This window comes from Equus quagga, chromosome 7, assembly GCF_021613505.1.
Source record: "Equus quagga isolate Etosha38 chromosome 7, UCLA_HA_Equagga_1.0, whole genome shotgun sequence".
Classification (NCBI taxonomy): Eukaryota; Metazoa; Chordata; class Mammalia; order Perissodactyla; family Equidae; genus Equus; species Equus quagga.
Genome location: NC_060273.1, coordinates 115,704,281 through 115,727,747, shown reverse-complemented (window position 1 = coordinate 115,727,747; position 23,467 = coordinate 115,704,281). Strand labels below are relative to the sequence as shown.

The following is a 23,467-nucleotide window of genomic DNA, read 5'->3' as shown; positions in this document are numbered from 1 at the left end:
GATAGGTTACAAAATACATTCAAATCACACAGATATAATTACTGTAAACCCAAGAAGCTATAAAATGTTCCCAACCAAATCCCTTTGACCCTGTTAATGTCTGTTCCTTGTTAATCTAAGGCAAACATTGTTTGTAGTGTGCATTTGTTATAGAATATGAAAAGGGGGGGGGGGCGCGGATAAGGAACTCCCTTAACAGTTGTTATTGATTCCAGCATTTACTGACTGAGAGCTAAGTGCTGTTTACAAAACAGAACAGATGCAGATGCTGACAAAAAGGTAAACAATTGTTGCATGGCTTCCAGCCAGATTCTGAACCGATATATTAAACTCCAAGTGAAGCACATTTCCCCTATGGATTGCACTTATTGCCACTTCATTTCCTCTGTGCTCCGTCTCTCTATTGCTGGGCCTGGCACTAAGCTATTTCCAGTTCTTTGCTGACCCCTGAGGCCTGGTGCTACCACACACAGCCATTAGAGAAGGGAATTGCATGTGTCTGACACGGCCTGAAACCAATTATTTGATATTTTCTTCAGAATGATGCCCAACTCTGTTGGGAATGAGCAATCATGAAATAATTTACCTCCTGATTTAATTTTTTCCTGCACAAATTAGTTGTAGACTGAGCTGGCTATACACAGATGCCTGTGACATGGCTCTGTCTTATCAAGATGATACTTGAAATGAAGCAGGGGGGTCTGAATTGAATAGGTTGGGGAATCCTGCTTTAAAGAGGCATTGACAAGTTTATCAGATATACTGATCACATGTACTCTCTGTTGATTGAAAATGACAGAACCTTAAAGAACCATCAGGATGGCAGAGAAAACCACAAAGATGCAAACCTTTGCAGAGTGTTTAGTGTTTTTAAACATCTGTCTGATTTCTGGTTTCCTTTTCATGTCCGAGAAACCTTGGCACATGATCAAAATTTAACGAAAAATAAAAAACAAACTTACATGGGTTCATGACTGAGTGACCTTCACCAAATATAGTATTTAGTAATTCTATTTTTAGATACAGTCATAAATGTCGAGAAAGTATGTGTTTTCCTGTAACGCAAATCCTTACAAGTGCATTTCACAAAAATGTAAAGAACTTGTACTTTATACTTTGCAGTCTGTATGTCACAGAAACAGGCAAAACATGAGATCATCATTTATCAATAAACACAGAAAGCTTGTATAAATTTGCATATGTTTAATCTGAATAATGACATATGAAGGCCAACTGCTCAATAAAGACAACACAAGTGTCTTTACAGGGACTCACTGAAGATACAGCTTCAAGCAAATTTGTACAGTGATTTCTTATCTATAAAAGCAATTTCTCTCATCTTTACATCCTGAGTCCACATTAGATCTCAGCCATTAAAGCTTAAAGATGCATTGATTGCTGCATCATCCTAGTTCTCTTTAGGGTCCAGTCTCTGCTAACTAGACTCATGTACCAATAATTGTGAACTTTATGCCTTTTGTAACCATGACTAAGAAAAATTATAAGAAAAATGTCCATTAAAAATATACCCACTTCAAACAGCTAAAAGATTACTGTTTTATTGCACCACAAAAATAACATTACCAATGATGATTATAATCGATTTCAGTACACAGTTTGGAAAAAGACATAGGAAGTCACTATAAAACAGTTTTATAATGTAACTTTCTCAGACAATGATCATCATAAAATTTGGACACAATTTCTCTTCTTTTCAGAATAGATTATTTCTCAAACCTGGGTGTCTACTCCAAAAATTATTACAACAATTAGTATTGTGTGCCTTTTGCTAATGGAAATGGTAATACTGAACTTAAAGTAATTTCTACCTTGGTGGACAAACAATACAATGCCAGTTATTCTAAAACTGGCTCAGTATAACTATGTTATAGAAATCTAAAATATTAAAACTCCAATTTATTTAGTTTTTTATATCTCACTGGCATCATAATTCCAAAGGCCTTATGAGAGTCTCATCTCTCACTAGTACTTACCTGCTAACTGGTTCTATTATGGAAGAGATTAACCTAGTAATAGTGTAAACTAGGCTTTTCTAAAAAATAGATTGGGTTTTCTGTCTTTACTCAATGTTGAAAAGAAGCTGCAAAAACAAACATTGGTAGGTTTTGCTTTTGATTGAGACAATATACTGTACTTCATTTAACATAACTTTTCATTTCCTTACATGTGCAATTTCAGATCTCCATTTAGATTGCCCTACCATCAAAGTTCTCATGAATGTTGTGGTAAGACTAGAAGCAAATTAAAAATACTTGTATAAACAACAGAATAGAAATTCAATTTTAAGAATGACAGAAGCTAAAGAACTTCTGACTGGAAGTCCATTATGACTTTTAAACATTTTACCCAAAGGTAAGGATTATTTTCTCATTTCTACATGTGCGGGATTGATTGGTCTAACTTTCAAAGCTACCAGCAGTTTCTCCTGCATAAATCCCTGTGCAGAGAGATCAGTCCATAGTCAGAAAATGCTACTTTAGACAAAGAATTTTAACAGTCCCTGGTGTAAAAGACATAGATTTCCCCTGAGTTCAAAAATAATAGGTGGAGATGTTATATGACAACTACTTTGAGACAGAAGATGTGTTTTATACCAAATATTTGACTTCATAGATGTGACACCGATGGTCAAAGATTTTCATATTTATATATAATGACAGTAAAAATCTTATATCATAATGTACATTTTCCAAGTTGATTTTCATAATAAAAAATGATGCGGTGCAGTGACAACCATTAAAATTCTCAGTCTCCAGTTAAAAAGATTCCATTTTTAAAGGAATCTTATCAATGATTTTTTGCTTATTAAGCTTTCTTCTTGAATATTTACAAAAGAAATATGTTGGGTACTAATAACTGATTAATAATATAATAACCAGAAATCACATATTAATTTTCTGAGAACCTGAGAAAAATTGTTAATTAAACAATATTCAACATTATCATAGTCCACAGAAAAAATGACCATATGTTAAATAAGAATTTAGGGATTCACGACCTGTAAATGTAAAAACCTGCAAATGTTCTTATCTAAACAATAGAAGTAAGCATTCACATGTATTATTACGTCCATAATTCAAGATAGAGAAGAACAAATAATTTTAGCAGGGGAAAGCAGAAGTTAGAAAAGTTTTATGAAGGTTGCATAGACTTAGCAACTCATTTTCTACAGAAAATGAATTTTTAGTTTGCAACAACTTCATGTATATTACGTGTCCAGTCTTTGCTCAACACAGAATAGTTGCAAAATAAATTTGTTCACTTTTAGAATAACTTTATTCTAAACTTCTTTTCAATATTTTTTGCAAATATTTTCATTCTGCTCTTAATGTTACTTATATTTTTAATTAGACAATTTCTTTTTCCAAGTAAAAAAACAAGGGTTTTAAAATATCAGTATTTTAATTCTTTTTTAGTTTTTCAGTTTTTAAAAATGTTATTGCATGGTTAATAAGGTATATAAATCTCAAATTGACCTCTGACTCCTCATGAGAAACCAAACAGTCAGTCATTTTTTATCTACCATCCTTAGTATTTGAATGTCATAATTAGAGGATGTAGCAAGTGAAATATTCGTTCCACCCTTAGGAAGAACACACAGGTGTTCCAAGAAGGAAGGAAATTGATAATTGAGTGCAATTTAGCGTTTGCTAATTGTTGCTGTATGGGAGCAAAAATATTACTAAAATTAAATTGTATCTACTTTGTCTGTTATGGAATATAGTTTCCATCTTTGTTGCCCTACTGTCTTTAGAACAAAGATTCAGAAGCCTCAGAACATTTAATGGTCAACAACTGAGTCAGAAAAACAGTTCATTCAGCAGAAAACGTTTCAGGTAAATAAAGATGCGCACATACACGTAAATCTATGCACCAACCCAAGCACATAACATACACCCCCCTCTCATACACAGTCATTTTTCTCATATTTTTAATCAAATAAGTAATTTTCACAGATGATACAACCTTTAGTAGGAAGAACTTAAAAACACCATCAATTCCTTAGGGGAAAGACATTCTAGTGTCAGACTTTTCATTTATTTATTTAAAAGATTGACACCTGTGCTAACATCTGTTGCCAATCTTTCTTTTTTCCCCCTTCTCCCCAAAGCCCCCTGGTACATGGTTGTATATTCTAGTTGTGAGTGCCTCTGGTTGTGCTATGTGGGATGCCACCTCAGCTTGGCCTGATGAGCGGTACTATGTCCACGCCCAGGATCAGAACCAGTGAACCCCTGGGCCGTGGAAGCGGAGGTGCAAACTTAACCACTTGGCCATGGGGCCGGCCCTGCCTTATTTATTTCTTTATGGAGCATTGAGGTTCAGTGGGAAGATACTTCTAACTTAGTTCTGTTTCCAACTTGACTTGTTAACCAGCCAAAATTCTTTAGTTTTTTCATCCATAAAACAAGAACTGGAATTGCTGCTCTGCTTAATTTCAGAGTGGTGATGTAGCAAAGATAAGTCAAATAAAAAAAACAAAAATGTGGAAGCATCTTGAAGACATAATATTAACTATGGTATTGTTATTAATTAATCATAAAGAGGACCTTGTAGGGGAACAAAATTTGCCACCCCAAAATGTGTCTCTTTGGCATAAGGATTATTCTAGGCTCATTACTTTAAATGAACAGAGAGACTCAGGAAGTTTTGCTTTTTACCTCTCCCTTAACTGCCTAAAAGAATTTAGATACAGGGCCCTGTCCTAGAAGAGCACTATCTCCAGAGATAATCTACAAAGAACATGGGCTAGGAGTAGTGGGGAGAGCTCAGCAGGGCCTGGAAGATCAAAGTCCTCCTTGTGTCCCATTGTCTTTGCATGGCATGGCAAACATTTGTTTACCAAACATTTGTTTTCCCATCTTCCTGTAAATTGTTTCCCTCCTCTTTAAAGTCTCAGACCCCAGCCCCTTTCTCCTTAGCTCAGGATGGCATATAAACCTCAATTGCCTGACCCTCACATCTTTGGGGTTCCCGTACATAGATAATTAAATTTTATTTTCTCCTGCTAATCTGTCTCATGTCAATTCAATTCTTAGACCAGCCAGAAGAACTTAGAAAAGGAGGAGGAAAAATTTCTTCCTCCCCAACAATCTCGACCTGGCAATAATTGCTTCAACTATTTCAGTAACTTAGTTACTTTTACCTTAACTGGCAGAAAGCTTAAGTGTAAGCAGCTTACTTGAATCTCTAGGAAGAAAATGAGAGTCTCTATCTAGGTACTTTTTTTTTGTACTAAAACAAAAATTAATATTATTATTTTCCTTTTCATGCATTAATATGTAAAGTCTTGGATTTTTTTTCTATTCAAATTTTTCCCAAACAGAAAATCCATGATGCAGCTTTGCACTCTATTACTACCATAGTTCCTTCCAAAATTCAAGTTTGTTTAATTTTTTATGTACAGAAATCAATGTGTTACAATTCCAGAAAGTCCAACACAAAAACAAGGATCTACAAAGTGGCTAAAATGGGAATTACTCTTCAAATTATAAAAGGATTTTTACAAGTGAATTCATTTAGCAAGAGACAGTAAGTCACTGACAATAAGTCAGTAGTTAAGAGAATAGGTTTGGTAGTAATTCAGAAATGGATTTGAATCCCAGCTAAGGTACTTCCTAGCAGTGGGACTTTGGGAAAGCTACTTAACTTGTTCAAACCTCAGTTTTTACAACTATAAAATAGGGAAAATGTCCAACTTTTCAGAGACGTTGTAAGAACCAAGCGGTCTACTGGTGCATAAAGTGGTTACCATGGTGCCTGGCAAATTAAAAGCACCTAAAAACAGTATCTATTATATGACTGACTTTGTATATTTGTAAACAGATTAATAAGTAAAAGTGAAGATGATCAATGGAAAAACAGTAACAAAAATTAATGTTGAATTCATGTTCTGAGTAGCATCCTTTGCAAAGTATATACCTTATTCAAATATTTCCTGCAAAATAGATCCTAAGCTATTCGTTGTCTTATCAAAACTCAAGAAACAGAATGGCTGAGAATGACTTTTAACACAGAAAACACTATCTCAAATGGCATGAAGAGCTTGTTCTGTCCTGTTTCCTATATAAAGGATGAAATAAAAATGAATAGTTCTAATTTTTACTCTCACCCCGATGGATCACCTTGTGCACTTCTACTATGGAAAGACCGATGGTACAGAAAGGAATCAGGTTGAACGGCAAATGCCCTCCTGGCTCAGAAAAAGGGAAGACAAGTCTCTCTGCTGATGGCACGGTCACCCCAGCATATTCTAGGAGAAGCCTCGAGAAGACACTGAACATGCCATGTAACATCACTGGCAGAAGCAAAGGCTTTAGGATCAATTATGTCAAAACCCAAATCATCACTTTTGACTTTCTTTACATGCTGAAAAAAATACTAAAATTATTTACACAAGTTTAACACGTATAATGTTTCATTAAAATATGGCTTCTGAAATTCTTACCCACAGACTCTTAGGACAAGATTACTCTTCCATGCTTTATAGGACTAACTCTGAGGCTTTCATTTTGTACTCATACAAGCATTTGTATGGATCCAGAGCTGCTTTCCAAGAAATAGTATTGTCCATGCCTACTGTCTACAGCCTTGCTGAAATGAGCCGGTTCTTCCCCAGGCCAAAGCACAAGTCATTATTAAATCCCTGCCTTGCCTGCTTTAAATACATGCCAGAGGAAAGGGATATGGATTTCTTTCAATCAACAATACAGACTAATAATTGCATTTCCAGTTCTTGCCTGTGATCTTAATTTTCAATTATTTGATTAAAGATGCTCCTGCAAAAAAATAAAAAATAAAAAATGAAACTAAAAATAAAACAAAATAAAAACATTTGGTTGTGGGATCAAAGAGAAAACTGAAAAGAATGACTGGGAATAGCTTCCGATGTAAACTGGAAGGAGACTCCACTTCCTTTTTTGCCTAATCACCCACTCCCCTCTTCACCCTTTCATCCTTATAAAAAATGCAAACACAGGAGGAGGGCAGTTTTCATATTGTTATTTTCAAGTTTCACTTGCAAAAGGAAAATCACACAGATAAAGATCTAAAGGAGGCTTTTGTATCTGCTACTGTGGCACACAAAGCCACATGCTTAGCCAGTTAATATATCTGTACTGACAGTAGAGAAAATAAATGTGGCAGTTTCCAATGACAAATCGTAGGCATTAAACTCTGGTTGGGGAATGATTTCAATGTCACTTAAAGAATCAGAAAAAGTTTAAAGATAAAAGGTCCTCAGATATTACCTAATAAAACCCTTCCATCTTATTGATTAGAAAAATTCAATGAGCTTAAATGACTTATCTAAGGTCACAAAACAAGGAGGAAGGAGATTCAGGACCAGCATCCTTGACTCCCAATCAAGCACACTTTTCACTTTCTCAGAGTAAAGAAATTGTAAACAAGGAATGTACCAGTATTTCATTTAAAAATAGCAATTATGATAAAGCAGTAGGGGGGGAAAAAAGCTGATCAATGATGCCACTTATTAGTATTTTCAACAATGATACATCAAAAAACACTAAAACTATATTACTACTTTAAAGAAATTTGTGATAATGCGTAAAGATATTACTTTTGCTTATGAATTTTTTTCCCATTTACTGTTTATGTATTACTTGAAATTCCAGCTTCAACTAATAACAAGCGTAATTGTCACCAGAGATCTAATGGAGATCTTTACTTCTGTCTCAGGAGCGCAACAGGGAGAAGAGATGCAGTTTCCTAGGAGGCTTACTTAGTCTCTTCTCTAGCAATACTTATACAAACGCTTCCTTTCGTAGGCATTTTGCATGCTGGCCTCAATACACTCCTTCACCTTTCCCTGAGATCACCACTCAGCTAGTCGGAGCTACTGGAGGAATAGGAGAGACAGCAGGGTGACTTTTGACTGGCCTGCTTAAATCTGTGCCTCCCTAGTCAAGAATTCTACCTTTATTTTGGTTTGGGGGACTTCTTTACCCTGAAGGATCTTTCCATCCCCTGAGAGATTCCATTTCCCTCACCCCTAATCTTCCTTAAACAAAATAGCAAGAGACTGTGAAAGGCAAGTGGCTTTAGAGGCCACTCAGGTTCAAACTCTCATCCATTGTAGATTTTTAGACCTTACAAATATTCAAAAGCATGTATCATATCTCTTAGGTCTTTCTCTTTCAAGCTAACAATAACCTCTAGAAAAATTCAGGGTAAGATATACAGGGGACTACGAAATTTATCTGATGTCTGAAATCTCTTGATTGCACCTTTTCATATTAAAATAGAGAGGATTTATTTAACAGAAGTTTATTATACATAAACAATCCTCTCTTTTTCAAGCATTGAGAAAAGTAGCAATAACTTTTCTTAAATCCAAACAAAACACTGTTTTAAAAGTAAAACTAACTTGATCACTTAACCACTCTAAATACAGACATAGAGGACTCTTACAATATAAGAATGGTACTATTCTCCTGAAATGTGGAAGTACACCAGTACATGTGTAAATATGAATCTGACTTCCCAGATAACGACAAACAAGATTGTAACCAAAATGCTAAATGCAAATTTCTAGCTTTTTGAAAGTTGTTTATTTTGACTTTAAAGCCTTATAAACTACATGAAAAAATAAAATACTGTAGTATAAACCTTTATAAAATTTATAATTTTCCTCAAAAATTATTAGAGAAACTCTAAGAATACAGATTAATAAAATCAGAGTTATTAAGCAAGTCTTGCTTCTTAAATCATTCTTGAAACTTTGTAAAAGAGTATCCGCAAAAATAATATTGTTCTTTTCTAGGATAGATCACCAAATCACAAATATACTGTAATATTTGTATTAACATTATATCATCATTTTCTTCAAATAACAAAACGTACATGCTATAGTATATGTTGTACATCTTAAACTTACACAATGTTATATGTCAATTATATCTTAATAAAACTGGAAACAAAAAAACTAGTACACATACAAGGCCTGCTTAAGATATATTGACAGATCACAAAATTGGAATTATAAGCAAAAAGTTTCTAATTGGCATTATGTAGTCTTCAAATGAGAAGAGTGTGAGATAGTTTAGAGAAAAGTCAAACAATGGCTATACTAAAGTAGAGTTAGCATACAGAGGATTCAGAGCAGTGTTTTTAATGGAATGTGCTTTTTCCTTCCTGCACTCTTAGGCAGTAGAACACAGTCATAGAGCAAGGGTTCTGGAGTCAGACAGACCTGAGTTCGAATCCTGGCTTCACTGTGTAACCTTGAGTAAATTACTTAATGTACCTCTGCCTTAGTTTCCTCACTATATAATAGAGATAATAAATAATGGTACCTATCTTCTTAAGTGGTTAGAAGGATTAAATAAGATAATGCACATCAATGTCTGACCCAATAAATGTTAGCTATTGTTACTTAAGGAATATCTTTTCCATAGTTTCAGTCAAAATATTGAAGACTTGGAGAACATAAAGATATAGATATAAATAAAGATAATATACAACTCATTCAAGCCAATCTACATTTTATTCAAATAGGAAAATAAATTGTTACAATTTTTTATGGATAAATATTAATAAATTATTATTGTTATTTTGCTCATTTACAACTGTATTTCCTTAATAAATAAAATTTGGTCTCTGGGTCAAATATTATTGGAAAATATGGTTGATCCACTAAAAGTTAGTTTAGCAGTTCTCCTACAGCATTAGCAGCAGTTACCCCTTTAATTTTCTTCCCCTCACTGTCTGGCTTAGAACCTTAAACATGGGTGCTGCCAAATGCCTTGCTTATGGTAGGTGCTCAATAAAGCTGAACTGAATTGATATTCAGGCAGCCCACTTGAACAGTGCTGTTTGAAATTTCTTTTACAAGTGACAAAGCATTTAATTCTATCCTTTGAGACAAGGTCAAACAGCATGATGGTTGAGAACATAGGTCTTGGAGACAGAAAGACCTACATAGGAATCCTGACTCTGTACAACACGATCCAGGGCAAGTTAATCCTTCCAAGCTTCTTTCCTCGTTAATGAAATTGGAATAATAAGGAATGGGATGTACTTAGCACAGTGCCTGGCATATAGAAAGCATTCATTTATCAAGTGATTTAAACCAACATTCAGATAAAGGAGCTTGAGAAAGATCAGTGCACTGAGACTTGTGGAAAATGTTTTAAATTTTGGTGTTAAAGCCGACACGCATAGTTTTCTTTCACGAATGGGAAAACACCTCAATATCAGCCCTAAAGACTCCATAGCAACTTACACATATTTTCAACCATATGGATCTTTTCTTCTGTTATAAACTATATTTAGCACATATAAAACTTTCATATTGAAAACACTTTACAAGTAAGCAGGAATTTTTTCAGAGAATATAAAAATTTTAGAAAATAAGTACACTCATGTAATGCATTTAAAATTTATGTGTTAAACAATGAAAGTGAAAAATCTATATGCTTTGAGTAGGACTGTAATGTTCCTAAATTAACTGACTTTCTATTCTGCCATAACCTAAACTTGGCTGATGCATCTCTGTTCTGTGATGTGATCCAGCTTCCGGGTGAAAATAAAAATTTTAAGAGAAAAAATTAAGTTATTTGAAAATTCACATATCAGAGTAATTTGGTACTCTGGCACTTTATTAAGGAAGGTAAGTCAAAATATAGTGAGCTACGGAAATTTTTATAAAGGGATCATAAATTCAAAGATAGCAGCTCAACAAATGATAATTTTCAAATACTTAAAAAATATAGTTAATGAACCTATTTAGATATATACCTCGAAGTTTTATGTAAAAGCATGACTAATCATAATTTCCAAAATAACAGTATTTTTTACTTTGATTTTTCTCCACTGGTGGGAAATTAAAATGACAACAGGGAAAAGTTTATTATATCACAATAGTTTCACTTTACTTTTTCATTTATATTTTGTATAAAATTAGGAATCTTCAAATCATCTTTTATTTTTATATAAATAATATTAGAGGAACTTTTAAAATTAGCTATATTAAAATGCTATGCCTCTGTAACCAATTATAAGATAGAATTTTATTATTAGTATTTCATAATAGCTCTTTATTGGAATTGGCTAAAATACTATAATTTTAAACTTCTAATTTTAGTTAATGTAAATTTCAACATTTTTTTTTACTTCATAATGCTTCGGCTTTGGAAGGTACAATGGGTTAAAAATTATATATATATATATATATGAACATATATGTGCATATATGTATGTATACATATATATATGTATGTTTCATCCAATAATTTATGCTATCAAAAAAAACCAAAACTCTTATTGGCAATATTTTTGACTTACATTTACAATATCTTTAATAAATTAAATAACAGGAAAGAAAACGCTTCTATTGCTATACTTACAGAAAAAGGAATGCATAAGAGAAATGTGTACTGCAAAATTTCACATCTTTTCATTAATTAGGTTTAACCAAATAGAAAAATCTTAGAAAATTAAAGATAACAAAAGGCTTAAGTGAAACCAAACAGAAATTTTAAAAATCACTAACCCAAAGCATGCACTGCTCCTCTATGCCTGCTGGAGCTCTTGCTTGTTTTAATCACACGGACAGCACTTTCTTTGAACTGCAGCTCACAAAAATTTGCAAGAAATTTTGCCATTTCTTCTGTAACAGTATCCAGGTAAGTTTCTTTAATGAATTTCACTGTTGAGGATGAAGCTAAAATTCCACACAGTGTGTTAAAATCCTCTCTTATCATTGAGTACAACTTAAGCATTGTACTTTGGTATCCACGAACCATTAGGTCTAAATTTGATTCTCTGCTGTAAGAAGGAAAGCAGTTCTGTAGAAGTTTAGCTAACAGCTTATTCTGTATGTTTTGGTACTTGATTATAACTTCTGATTCTGGATACAGAAACAAGAGTTGTTGTATGCACTGATTTTTCAACAAAAATTTTTGCTGTACATTGTTTATTTCATTATGGCTTTGTAATTGGCTCACTAAGAAGCGTCGAAGATGTAGGCTTATATCATCCCATATAGACTTCACATCCATAGAAGAATGATCTTCAACAGAATGAAGAGAAGTCCTAGACAGGAAATGAAAAGATGTTCCACTTAGAGCAGATGGGAATGAAACGCTGCTCTGGCAGGAGAGGTCCCAAAGTAAATCCAATATCATTTCTTCTTGATTTTGTTCATTCTTCAACAAATCTTGCTAGTAAAAGTAAATTATAATGTTAGAAATATTATTAACTGTAAGAGTAACAGGAAAAAATGATTTCTACAGTTGTACACAATTTTATAATAATTCATTTCAATTTAAATTCATTTAAATTTAAATTTTTATAATAATTCATTTAAAATCAATACTCAGATGCTCGTCAAGATTTTTGTTTTTCGCATTTGAAATTTAATCAATTCAGACATTTTAGAATGTTAGCTTTATGGTCTGTTAAACTGTATAAAGCCCAGGTGATGAACCATATTTTCAAATAGATTTCCAGACATATAGTTTTTAGCCCTCATTGTTAGCCACCCCCAATATAAGCTGAGCTGTATGAAAGCTGCAGCTTAAAAACTGTAAATAAAAATCTATAGTAAAACATTGATTGAAATATATTCCTAAGACAAAATAAATTCAAGATCATGCCCCTAATTAATTTCTGGTAGATAATCTTCATGCCTGAATGAGTATACTTATTATTATAGAACCCCAAATGAACATACAGAATGGAGACTTTTAAATATAGTATGTGCCTAGGGGTTACTAATAGCTGCCATCCTGAGAAACAAAATTTAATACATTTAAAGACTTTAACTTTCATTTAAATTCCTTTTTTGAGAGCCATGTTAAGAATGATTTTACTTTGGACATTAATCTGAAAATATTGCAGTTTTCTCCAAAGAAATAACTAACACAAAATGGGAAAAAAATACTCTCAGACTCATTCCCCAAAAGATCATATGAAATTATTCCTTTATACTTTCTGTGTTAACTGACAGAAAACAATGATAGGTATAATTAAGAATAGCATAGGGACAAAAGAATTACTTTCTTTTTGGACTTTGAATTACATGCACACATTCTCTTACATGCTGACTTTCCTAATTATGTCTATTTCAGCTAATATTGAAATTAGTTTATATTCTTTAAGTAGCAACAAGCTGATTATAAGAAAAATGAAAGCAAGATTCAAGTGCCATAAAATCAGGCTGGCTTTGAAATTTCTTATTGACAAAGATACCACAGGTTTTGTGATTCAGAATTAGGAACAACTCCTAGACAAACTCCAAAAATTTGCTCTCAGTCATTCTAAGCATTGGAATGTCTAATTTAATGTTCTACCTGTAATAAATAATTATCCAATATCTCTACAGTGTTTTATTATACACAAACACTTTTCCATACAATCTCTGGCGTATTCATAATGAAAACTCGGAGACACAAATATTTAGAAACCCAGTCTACAGATAAGCACACTAAAATGCAGCATGTTTATTTTCCAAACGTCGCACACAATAAAGCACAGAACTAAGAATGGATCCCTGGCTTCATTCTCCTTGTCCGTGTTCTTTCTATTACACTCCAGAGAGCCACAAAGTACACTGACCGTTCTGAAGTTTCTCTCTCTCTATTCTCCCTGTATTTAGTTCTTTGGATACTTCTGGAGAAGAAATGTCCTTAGATAGAGTCCAGGACATCAGCATTGTAATAAATTCTATAAAGCAAATGAGTCATATTGGTGCCTCAACCCTGGGTCGGTCAATAACTGCAAATATTTGATCAAGCAAAGAATAATAGATTACAGAGGTTTAAAACATATGCTTAGTATGACTGCTTAAATTGTGAAAATAACTTCAGTATAATTGCCATAATGAGGCCCTCTATTTCTTATTTAAATAGCTAGAAAATTAATACATAAAAAGTTTTCTATGGAAAAAAACAGATGTATGAAAAATGCTGTCAAGACTGACACTTTTAGCATGTAAAAACTTCATAATAAGGTTATTTTAATCTGGATCTGTTTTAATAATGTGGTTCTTTCCTCAAAATAACATGATCAATTATGTAAAAAACCTAGTTCTGGAACAAGTCTGTCAGTCTAATGAACTTGAGCAAAACTAAGGCGGCCTTTGCCCTGCAGTGAATAGAGGATGACTTATGAGTGACAGATTAAAAGATAATTAAAAGCTTTTGCTTTTAATTAAATGAGAAAGCATTATTACATTAATATTAATGAAATTCAATACACATGGCTCTTAATAGAAATTAAAGGAATAACTATATCCATATTTATTCTTCAAGGCTCCACCTTCAAGAGATAATGGGTGAGAGGATTTTCTTAAAAGAATAAGGCTTCAGGGCACATAGTCTTCCTTTCTCTTCCTTTTATTACTTTGTAAACATTAAAGAGACATCTGCAATAATAACAGCCAAAAACTACTTTCATCTGATTCTGTCATCCTAAGCCATCTACAACCTCAAGATATTTTCCACATCTGCCTTAGTCAATGTTTGATGTTTAGACAAAAACAGTGCCTTTTTTCCCCTAAATTAAATTAAAACCATAGCTACAGAAATACTGCTTTCTAACAACTGTGCTATTTCTCTGGGAAACTGTTTTTGCAAGTTAGCCACCATTGTACATGTAGGTGTAATAAAATAACTTTTGATTGAAGGCTACAAAAACTTCTCTAACATAGAGGGTAGTCAGTATCAAGGAATGACCAATGTAATAATTCTCCATCAATTAACAGAGGTCTTGTACAAATTGCTGCCTTGACTGAAAAGAACTGGGTATACCTGCAGGTTGAGGATGAAGGGAATGATGGACAAGGCTACTTAATAGATACAATTGATGGAGATCTTATTATGTTTAATAGTGAAGCACAGAGAAAATAAGTAGTTATGAAAGGACACAAAAGGTAACAAATAGGAACTTTTCTGGTAGATAATTGTGGTTACGTATCAACATACTTTGTGGGTTGATATAGTATACATCATACCACAAATCACTCAGGAATTATAATGTTTAATCTTTATATAAAATTTCATTTTATTGATAAAAATCATAGTAAAAAATAAAAACAAATAGCTCACTGGATTCCACTGGGGTTAGAGAAACAAAACAAAACACAGGTCTTGACTCCAAGATATGGCAGGCTAATATGGTCACTAAAATAAATACATACATAGAGAAATTGAATGAATTGTATTCCCTGTTCACCCACCCCACTTCACCATAAAGCAAAGATTCTTTTATTACCAATGTTTTGAGGAATTTTATCAAATCTCCATGGGGAATGGAAGGTGACTTGAAAGAATTATAATTATAGCTATTTAGCCATTCAAAACAGTCAGTTGTTGTTTGCAGCTGCACATCTGGGCATTGTTTGTTAACTTCGGACTGTATTTCTTTAATGCAATGTTCTATGCTATAAAAAAGAAAGGAAAAAGTTATTTTGGCAAGAAGTAGTTAATGGTTCCATCTCACAATATCACAGGCCCTGAATGTATTGGGTACCTGGTTGCATACAATCTATAAAATTATAAAACATTCAAAAATTGTAAAAAATTCATATGATGTGAAAATAATAACAAAGATTATATATCTTCATTCATAACTGAAAGTTCAAATTTTCTGGAAGTTTCATTTCAATTGCTATAGAGGACATATAAAATATCTAGCTACTCAGAGATGAATTAGAAATTCTTTTGTGTTAAAAATTAAGCACAGGGGCCGGCCCCGTGGCTGAGTGGTTAAGTCGGTGCACTCCGCTGCAGGCAGCCCAGTGTTTCGTTGGTTCGAATCCTGGGCGCGGACATGGCACAGCTCATCAAGCCACGCTGAGGCGGCATCCCACATGCCACAACTAGAAGGACCCACAACGAAGAATATACAACTATGTACCGGGGGGCTTTGGGGAGAGAAAGGAAAAAAATAAAATCTTTAAAAAAAAAAAATTAAGCACAGATGCAATGAAATAATGGTCCTCTTGATAGACAGTGGATAGAAGGCAGAGATTAAATACTCTTGATGAATGAAGATCAGAAACATACATTATCTGATAATAGGTAAATGACTATATAAAATTATGGAAAACTTCAATTAATAGAATATTAAGAAGTCACAATGCAGATACAGAGTCTGTAATTTCAAAAGTTATAAAACAGACATGCTGTATATACACCGTTACTACAGCTAAGTATCTTTTCCTGCCATCAAACTCCACTCTAAAAAATGCAAACATACTAAAAATTGTATATAAAAAAAAAGACTGGAAGGAAATGAAACAAAAGGTTAACAGCAATAATCGTTGGGTGATGAAATTTGGTGCTTTTAATTTTACTTTTCTATATTTTCTAAATTTTTAGAAGGCATAAAATGAAACTCTTCATTTACCAAAAAAAATTGAATAGATATATAAACTAAAGAACAGAGAAAACATGCCCAACTGAATCTTCCAATATATATCTGTTTTAAAAATTCTATTCAAAGTATCCTTAGCTCTGAAATTAAAAAAGATACACCATGTTATTTTAATTTTCATATAAAAATCTATGCATTCATGATTATAAATACTTGTAGGGCAAACTGGTGACCTTAAGCAGAATGTCATCGGCAGAGCCAAATGGATATGACAAATTACTACCACCTGATGGCAGCATATCTAAACCGCAAGAAAGCTTATTAAACAAAATTCTTTTGAAGCTGAATCTCCTCACCATAATTGACAGCTATGCATTTGCCTCTTAATAGTATTAAGAAAGATCTGTTATTAAAAAGGTTACTACTATTTTGAAAATATCATTGCTATTAATTATATATTCCACATGATAGAACCATGTAGACCTTAGAAACCAAGCTCTGATTATTAAAATTGATGTCATGTGAAAGACTGTTCAAATTTCATCAGGTGCAGTTGTCTATAAAACATACACTGTAAAACTTGAAGGAAGGCTTTTCAGGAGAATTCTGAGCATTGCTGAATTCAAATTGAATTACCCTGAAACAAATACATTCTGAGAATCAAAGAGCCTTTTCATGAAAACAAAGAACTTACAAGAAAAACAATACCTCCTTAGGCCACAGGCCACTCAGTTTCCTGATGGACAGTCTTATTCAGGAATACCAGTTTTAAGTCTGACATGAGAGGGGCATATATTTTCTTAACTGACGTAAGCACTTCTACGGACTGAGAAACATGATGCCCTAAGCATACACCTTGACTCTAGGGACTCTTTATCAAAGGTTTTTATTATAGCATCCTCATGTGTCTCATTCAGTGAAATTAATAGATTACAGCAATGTGAATTGGAAAGGCTCAGCGGCTAGTCTACCTAAATCTGTTTCAATCAGGACTCAGCTTTTAGGCTAATCTCTAACATCTGAATCTGGATAAAGGCCAATAACTACAACTTATAAGTAGGGGAAAGCCTTCAGAGGGCTAGGTATTTTAGTAATTTGTCCAAACACTGATAAAGGGATTGAGCAGTTGCATTTCAGAGGCCCTCCCTCATTGATACAAACTCAGACAATAGAGCTCGCTTTTAAAACCATTTTGTCACAAAATTTAAAGGTCAGAACTCGTTATCTGCACCTGATTTTGTTTTTCGTTGGCTAAATATCTTGTCATTCTGCCATTCATCACTGTCTATACATTTTGCTTTAAAAGTACAATCATTTGAAGTCTAGAGATTTATTGCCTGTTATATAAAAGAAATCTTTTCAAAATTTAAGATGAATGTCAGTTCGGTACGTAATTTGACAATTTATCTTCTTTCATTGAGGTCAAAATTAAACTCAAAATGAATTTTCAATATCTAAAAGGTAACATTATTTTTGTGGATGTGTAGTAATATTGCTGATGGGAATAGCAATCTTGTGTGGGAGGAGGTCTATATATCCTTAGACTTAGATGATGCAAGATCTCAGTCTAGGTTTTTTGAAATAACATGGTACTTGTCTTTATCTTGGCTTATGTGTTTTCTGTTTAACTATAAGTTGCTTCAAATTTTCTTTAGAAGCAAGGTCAGTCATGAAAAAATAACCAAGTAATTCAGCAAATAGAAATCCAACTAGCACATTTATTGCTAGATCCCAAACATTAGGCCAAAAGTGTAAATAGTCTAAAAACAGAAGTAGAATCTCTTCCTAAATAGTTTAAATTCTCAAATTTATACCATTAGTAGGCTTAGCAAGGACTTTTGAAAGCATCTCAACTTTATCGGTAATATTAAAACCACTGAAAACACCCTAAATGTTCATCAACAGGAAACTGATTAAAAAATTATATTCATTCAGTGGAATAGAGGCATGAAAACAAATAAAGTACAAATACAGCTATCAACAAGGATGAATCTAACAAATATACCGTTGAGGGGAAAAAAGGTACAAATGAATATACACAGGATGGCACTATCCACATAATAGTATGAAAACATGGCATACGATGCTGCGTATCGTTCAGGATTACAAGCACAGGTAGTCAAAGCATAGGGAAACGTGCTGGAATGATCAACATCACCAGATCCAGGCTGGGGATGGAAGTGGGATGAGACTGGGGAGAAGTACACTGTGAGCTTTAGCAGTACTGGTAATGTTTTATTCCTTATACTGGATGGTGTGTATGAAGGTTTATCAGAGTACTCTTTATGTCTTTTCGTATGTCTCAACATTTCTTAATAAATCTGAACTCCAATGTGCTTTAATTATAATGACTGAATTATCCAAGTTAATGATGTGTGCAAGTGGATGCATTACTGAGAAGCTGTGTGTAAATCAATTTATAAACCATTTATAAAATGCATATGCAGTATGCTTTTTTAAAGGATATATGTGGTAATTTTCTCATTCAGCATTCACTCCTAGATTCCTTGAGTGTAAAAACTACTTACTGGAAGAAGGCATATTTGATAACTGAATGCTGAATATGTGGAAGGCACTGTAATACATGCTAGGGATCCAAACATGAATAAGAGATGGTCCCATCCATAAAGGAATTCTGTCTAGTGAGAGAGATAGACCTGTAAATAAATAACTACAATACGGTAAGACTTGATAAGAGGTGTATACAACATACTAAGGGAGTCCACAGGAGGGGCCACTAAATGTGCCTTGTAGAAAAGGAGATTAGAAGTGAGCATATTGATGGTTTAAGAAAATTAAGGGAATCATTTTACTTAAAATAACCGACACCTGACCCCAGAGAATTCAGTGCTGATTATCTAATCTCGCTGCTACATCACTTTAAAACTATATTTATCCAGATAATAAAAAAAAATTATTTTATGGTCGCAACTACACTTATGCATGTAGGTATACGTATATACGCACTCTCTTACTTCCAAAAGGATTGAGATGTCCTACAATTAAACAGACGGCATTAAATAACAATAACACAAGAACCTATTAGTACCAGGTTGGTGACATTTAGGATAGGGAGAAGAACTGAGAAAAAAGGAAGCGAATAAATATGACATAAAATCTTGAAACTTAAGCCTATTCTAAAAGCTCTTTCAAGATTTAAAACACATAGTCTATTATTCAGCCACAAAATAGTTCAAAGGAAAATCAAAAGCTGGGTTTCACTGGTAACATTTATGAGAATTTTTTTGATGTAAAGTTTGTAGGAAACATACACGTGTGCTTTCATATAAGGTTATGATTTTTACTTTTACCTTTTAAAAATGAGGGTGCAGGTTTCATGGCAGAGATGAAAGACTACTTTTACAGTATGAAAAATCTCAATATTAAAAAATGTTTTTTAAAGCTTTTACATTTTTGATGTTCTTGCTTATACTTCTTACCCATAACATAAATTCAGTCTAAGGAAAAGTCTTTTCGATTCTTTCATATGTGTTTAAAAACACAAACAGTTGTGAGGTAATTAGAATTTTCTGTTTTTTTGACAAGCCCAGTTTAACTAGATTGCTAAAACTCCTTGGAATTACCAGGGAATTAATAGGGAAGAGGGTGGATGTATAAAAATTGGTGTGTAATTAAACTATAAGTCAGTCATGAAATAAAAATTAATTTTCCTGAGACAAAGATATTTCTGGATAATATTTTTTAAAAGGTTGAGAAAAGGATTCATCAAACAACTACTTCAGTGGCTAAAAGGTGGAATAAGATATTAAACATTTGTGCTGAACTGTTTTTGATTTCAGAGAGGTTTTGGTTATTTCAAAATGTTTTCAAGGAAAACATATCCTTGACACCAAATTCTGTTAACACAATCTCTTTAAATCTTTCTCGAATGTATCCTCCCCTTTCTATTCCTATCGTGAGTGAAAGACTAGGCTCAGGTTGTCATCAGCTCTCACCTGGACTATATTAATAGCCTCCTAAGATCCCCATCAACTGTTAACTCACCTTTTGCTCAGAGCTATTCAATGAAGAACGCAATATGAAAGAAACTTCAGAGTTAGCACTCTCTGTTCTGTGTTGCTTTATACCACCAATCCTCACCCCAAAAGTTGAGAGACTCTTGAATGGTTCAGATGGCTTCAAGAAACTTCAGACCTAGTGTAGGGCTGTACCAACCTAAAAAGTCTAAAGCACTTTCAAAAGAGTCAACCAATTGTGAAATACTCCCCAAACTTCCAGTCAATGGCAGGGTAGCCCTGGAAGTACCAGAATGCGCTGGGATCGACCAGAGTCAGCCCAGCATTATATCCCAAGACATCGTTAAATCTTTTCTTCTCCTTCTTTAGTTTATATCTGACTTGGGATCACTTTTCATAGACTATAGTGATGGGAACTAGACTGAAGTGGCACAGGGTTACGTAACAATATAAAAAGAATTTTCCAGAAATGTTCTATAGGGACGAAAGGATATGGCAATGACAAGCAAGAATAAGTTAATGTGCTTTCTTTTTTATCTATGGAGGCTTGTCCAGTAATTTCAGCACAATACTAAAGTCAGAATGTAGTCTACTCCAATGAAACCATGCAAACTGAAATAAAGAGGAGAAAAAGTGGGGAATCTGCATTAGCATTTACTCTGGGCCGATTCCCTTGATTCTCTTCCTGAGGAAGAGATAGGCAGAGAAGAGAAAGGGAGAACATGTGTAACAAGGAGAATCATAAGAGATCTGGGAATCATCTAGTCCACATCGTTATCTCCATTGCCCAAATAAATTCAATCACTAAGCCAGACAATACATTTGACTAGAAGTTACAAACTGAGGGTTTTGATAACACCTATGGTCACGCTGTGAGGAGGTAGGACATACAGCATGCATTCTCACATACTGCCTAAGGGAGAGAAGACAGTTGTAGCACTTCTGAAGGACAATTTTGTGACAGCTAACTGTACAACTTCTAAGAGATTATCGCATAGACAAACTCTCATAAGGAAGGACACACATGCATGTGTATATGCAGTAATGGCAGAAAGACTGTAAATGCTCAACAAGAGGGAAGTGGCTTAATAAACTATTGTACACCCATACAAGTAAAAATTAAAAGAATAAAGTAGAATCATATGGAGAGATTTTTAAAATATATATTAAGTGAGAAAAATCTAATTGCAGTACATATATATAATTCCCATCTGTGTAAAAAAGGAAATGTATTTTTGGGTGCATGCAAACATATGTAGAGAATATTTCTGGATAGTTATACAGTAATTTATCAACATAGGTTCCCTCTGAAGAACAAGATTGGCAGGGTCAGAGAGGTAGGGAAACTTTTCCTCATCTCTGCCCTTCTGTGCTCGACTTTTCCTTATATCTGCCTTTCTCTACTGTCTGAAATTTTCCATGAGTATCTCTTACTTTTAAAATGTAAAAGTACTTAATGAAAAAGAAAACTAGAATTTGACGACAGCTTCCTCTATCACATTCTACTCATCTGACTTCACACTACTTTAAAATAAAGCAAACACAATAGACTCCCACCAAACATGCCTAACACACATTTATCTTCTAGCCTAATTTGTGCCAGGACTGTTTTGGGCAGTGGGAATACAGTGATGTACACTTAAAATCTTTACGGTAGAAATGAAGGAAGTAATAGTACCAGCTTCCAGCCCCCCAACTCAGCTCCTATCCCAGGTCTCATAGAGGGATATTCTTAGTCATGACAGTCTAGAATTAGGATTGTGATTTGCAATGGACGTGGTGTTAGTGACCCTTTTTAGACAAGGTGTTGACTCTGCTGAATCCCTGACAAGGCTCTTTTCCAGGGAAAGCTGGTGAGGTTGCTTAGATCTGAAGGTGTCAATCATCTAACAGGAAAGATGAGCCACAACAGCAGTCACATCTTGTGACCAGGGCTCAGTCCCCTTTTAGTATTCCCTGTTCCTACCCTCACGGCTGTGCCAGGTCTTCACCAGGAACCTTAGGTTGTTACCTTACGAGTGAGGAATTACTTCTCATTGGCCCATTAACTATGATCTTCAATGGGAAATAGTGGCCTTACTATTGTTGGTTCAATCTCCTTATCAAGTCTGAATTTTCAGTATAATATTATTCAAACTTTTGGTATCATAACAGTTTATAAGCAGGCAGACACTTGCTTCCCTTTCCTTATTTCCCATGGAAATATAATTATAATAATATTCTTTAGGAATATCCTCAAACAATAATTCTTTATTATCTTATGCATATTTAGCCAAGAGTAGGTGAAGCTAACACACATAAAAATAAAAGCTATACTTTAAAAAAAGTCTAACACTTAAAATGTATTACTTGAAAGAATCTCTTAACAAACCTCTAGATCTCACATTTTACCCTACTTACCCCAGCTCCTAAAGCAGAGGCGTAAGGGAAGCATTGAGGGCACAGAATGTAGGATGATGGGAAGAGGAGTAAGGAACACCACAGACATTCCAATAACGGAGCTACTAGTGACAGAAAATGACGAGGAGAAAGTGGTTCAATAGGCCACGTGAGACAGAGTGGCTCATTCACCCCCACTTCTAGTTGCATGCATCACTGAACTTCCGGTTGAGAGCTTCACTGGGAAGATGGGAAGAGTTTAAAAATCGGGAAATACGAAGGGGTCAGGGAAAGTTTAGGCTACTGAGCTGATAAGCCCAGGATGCTGTCTGCCCGGGAGGCACTTTTAATTCTGGAGGATCTAAGTACTAAAAAGGGCCCTGACAGAAAAAACTGGAAAGTGGCTGTTTAGTCTTACTCTGGGTTCAAGGACAGATGGGGAAGCCTTTCAGGCTTTTTTCCATCTGGCCTGGTCTTGTTCAGTAAAATAGCAGAAGAGTTAGAGATTCTGACAGACAGGGAGTACAGAAGAATAGAGAAATGCAAAAGAGAAGTACAAACACAGGAAGTTAAAAGAGTAAATATTAATTTTCATCCTCTTGTCATTATTAAATAGGTGCCAAAATACTACCAGAAATAACAATATTTCTGGAATAATAACAGTCTCTGAAATGACTAATTTTAATTTTATATAATTTGCTAAGGCCATAAAATATATTAATGTGTGTGTGTGTCCAGATTTGTGGTTCAGC

At 34.0% G+C, this 23,467-nt stretch overlaps 1 protein-coding gene across 6 annotated transcripts in view; it reads right to left on the bottom strand.

Moving 5' to 3' along the window:
* The window catches only part of KIAA0825 (KIAA0825 ortholog), a 372,960-nt gene that overhangs the window by 296,781 nt on the left and 52,712 nt on the right, over positions 1 to 23,467 (bottom strand). For 5 of the 6 annotated variants that reach the window (XM_046668256.1, XM_046668255.1, XM_046668258.1 and 2 more), the window contains 2 exons: positions 15,256 to 15,424; positions 11,534 to 12,203 (listed from right to left, as the gene is read on the bottom strand). In XM_046668256.1, the coding sequence (XP_046524212.1) occupies positions 11,534 to 12,203; positions 15,256 to 15,424 (839 nt within the window). The remainder of the gene's footprint in view (positions 1 to 11,533; positions 12,204 to 15,255; positions 15,425 to 23,467) is intronic. The other variant, XM_046668260.1, reaches the window with a different exon arrangement.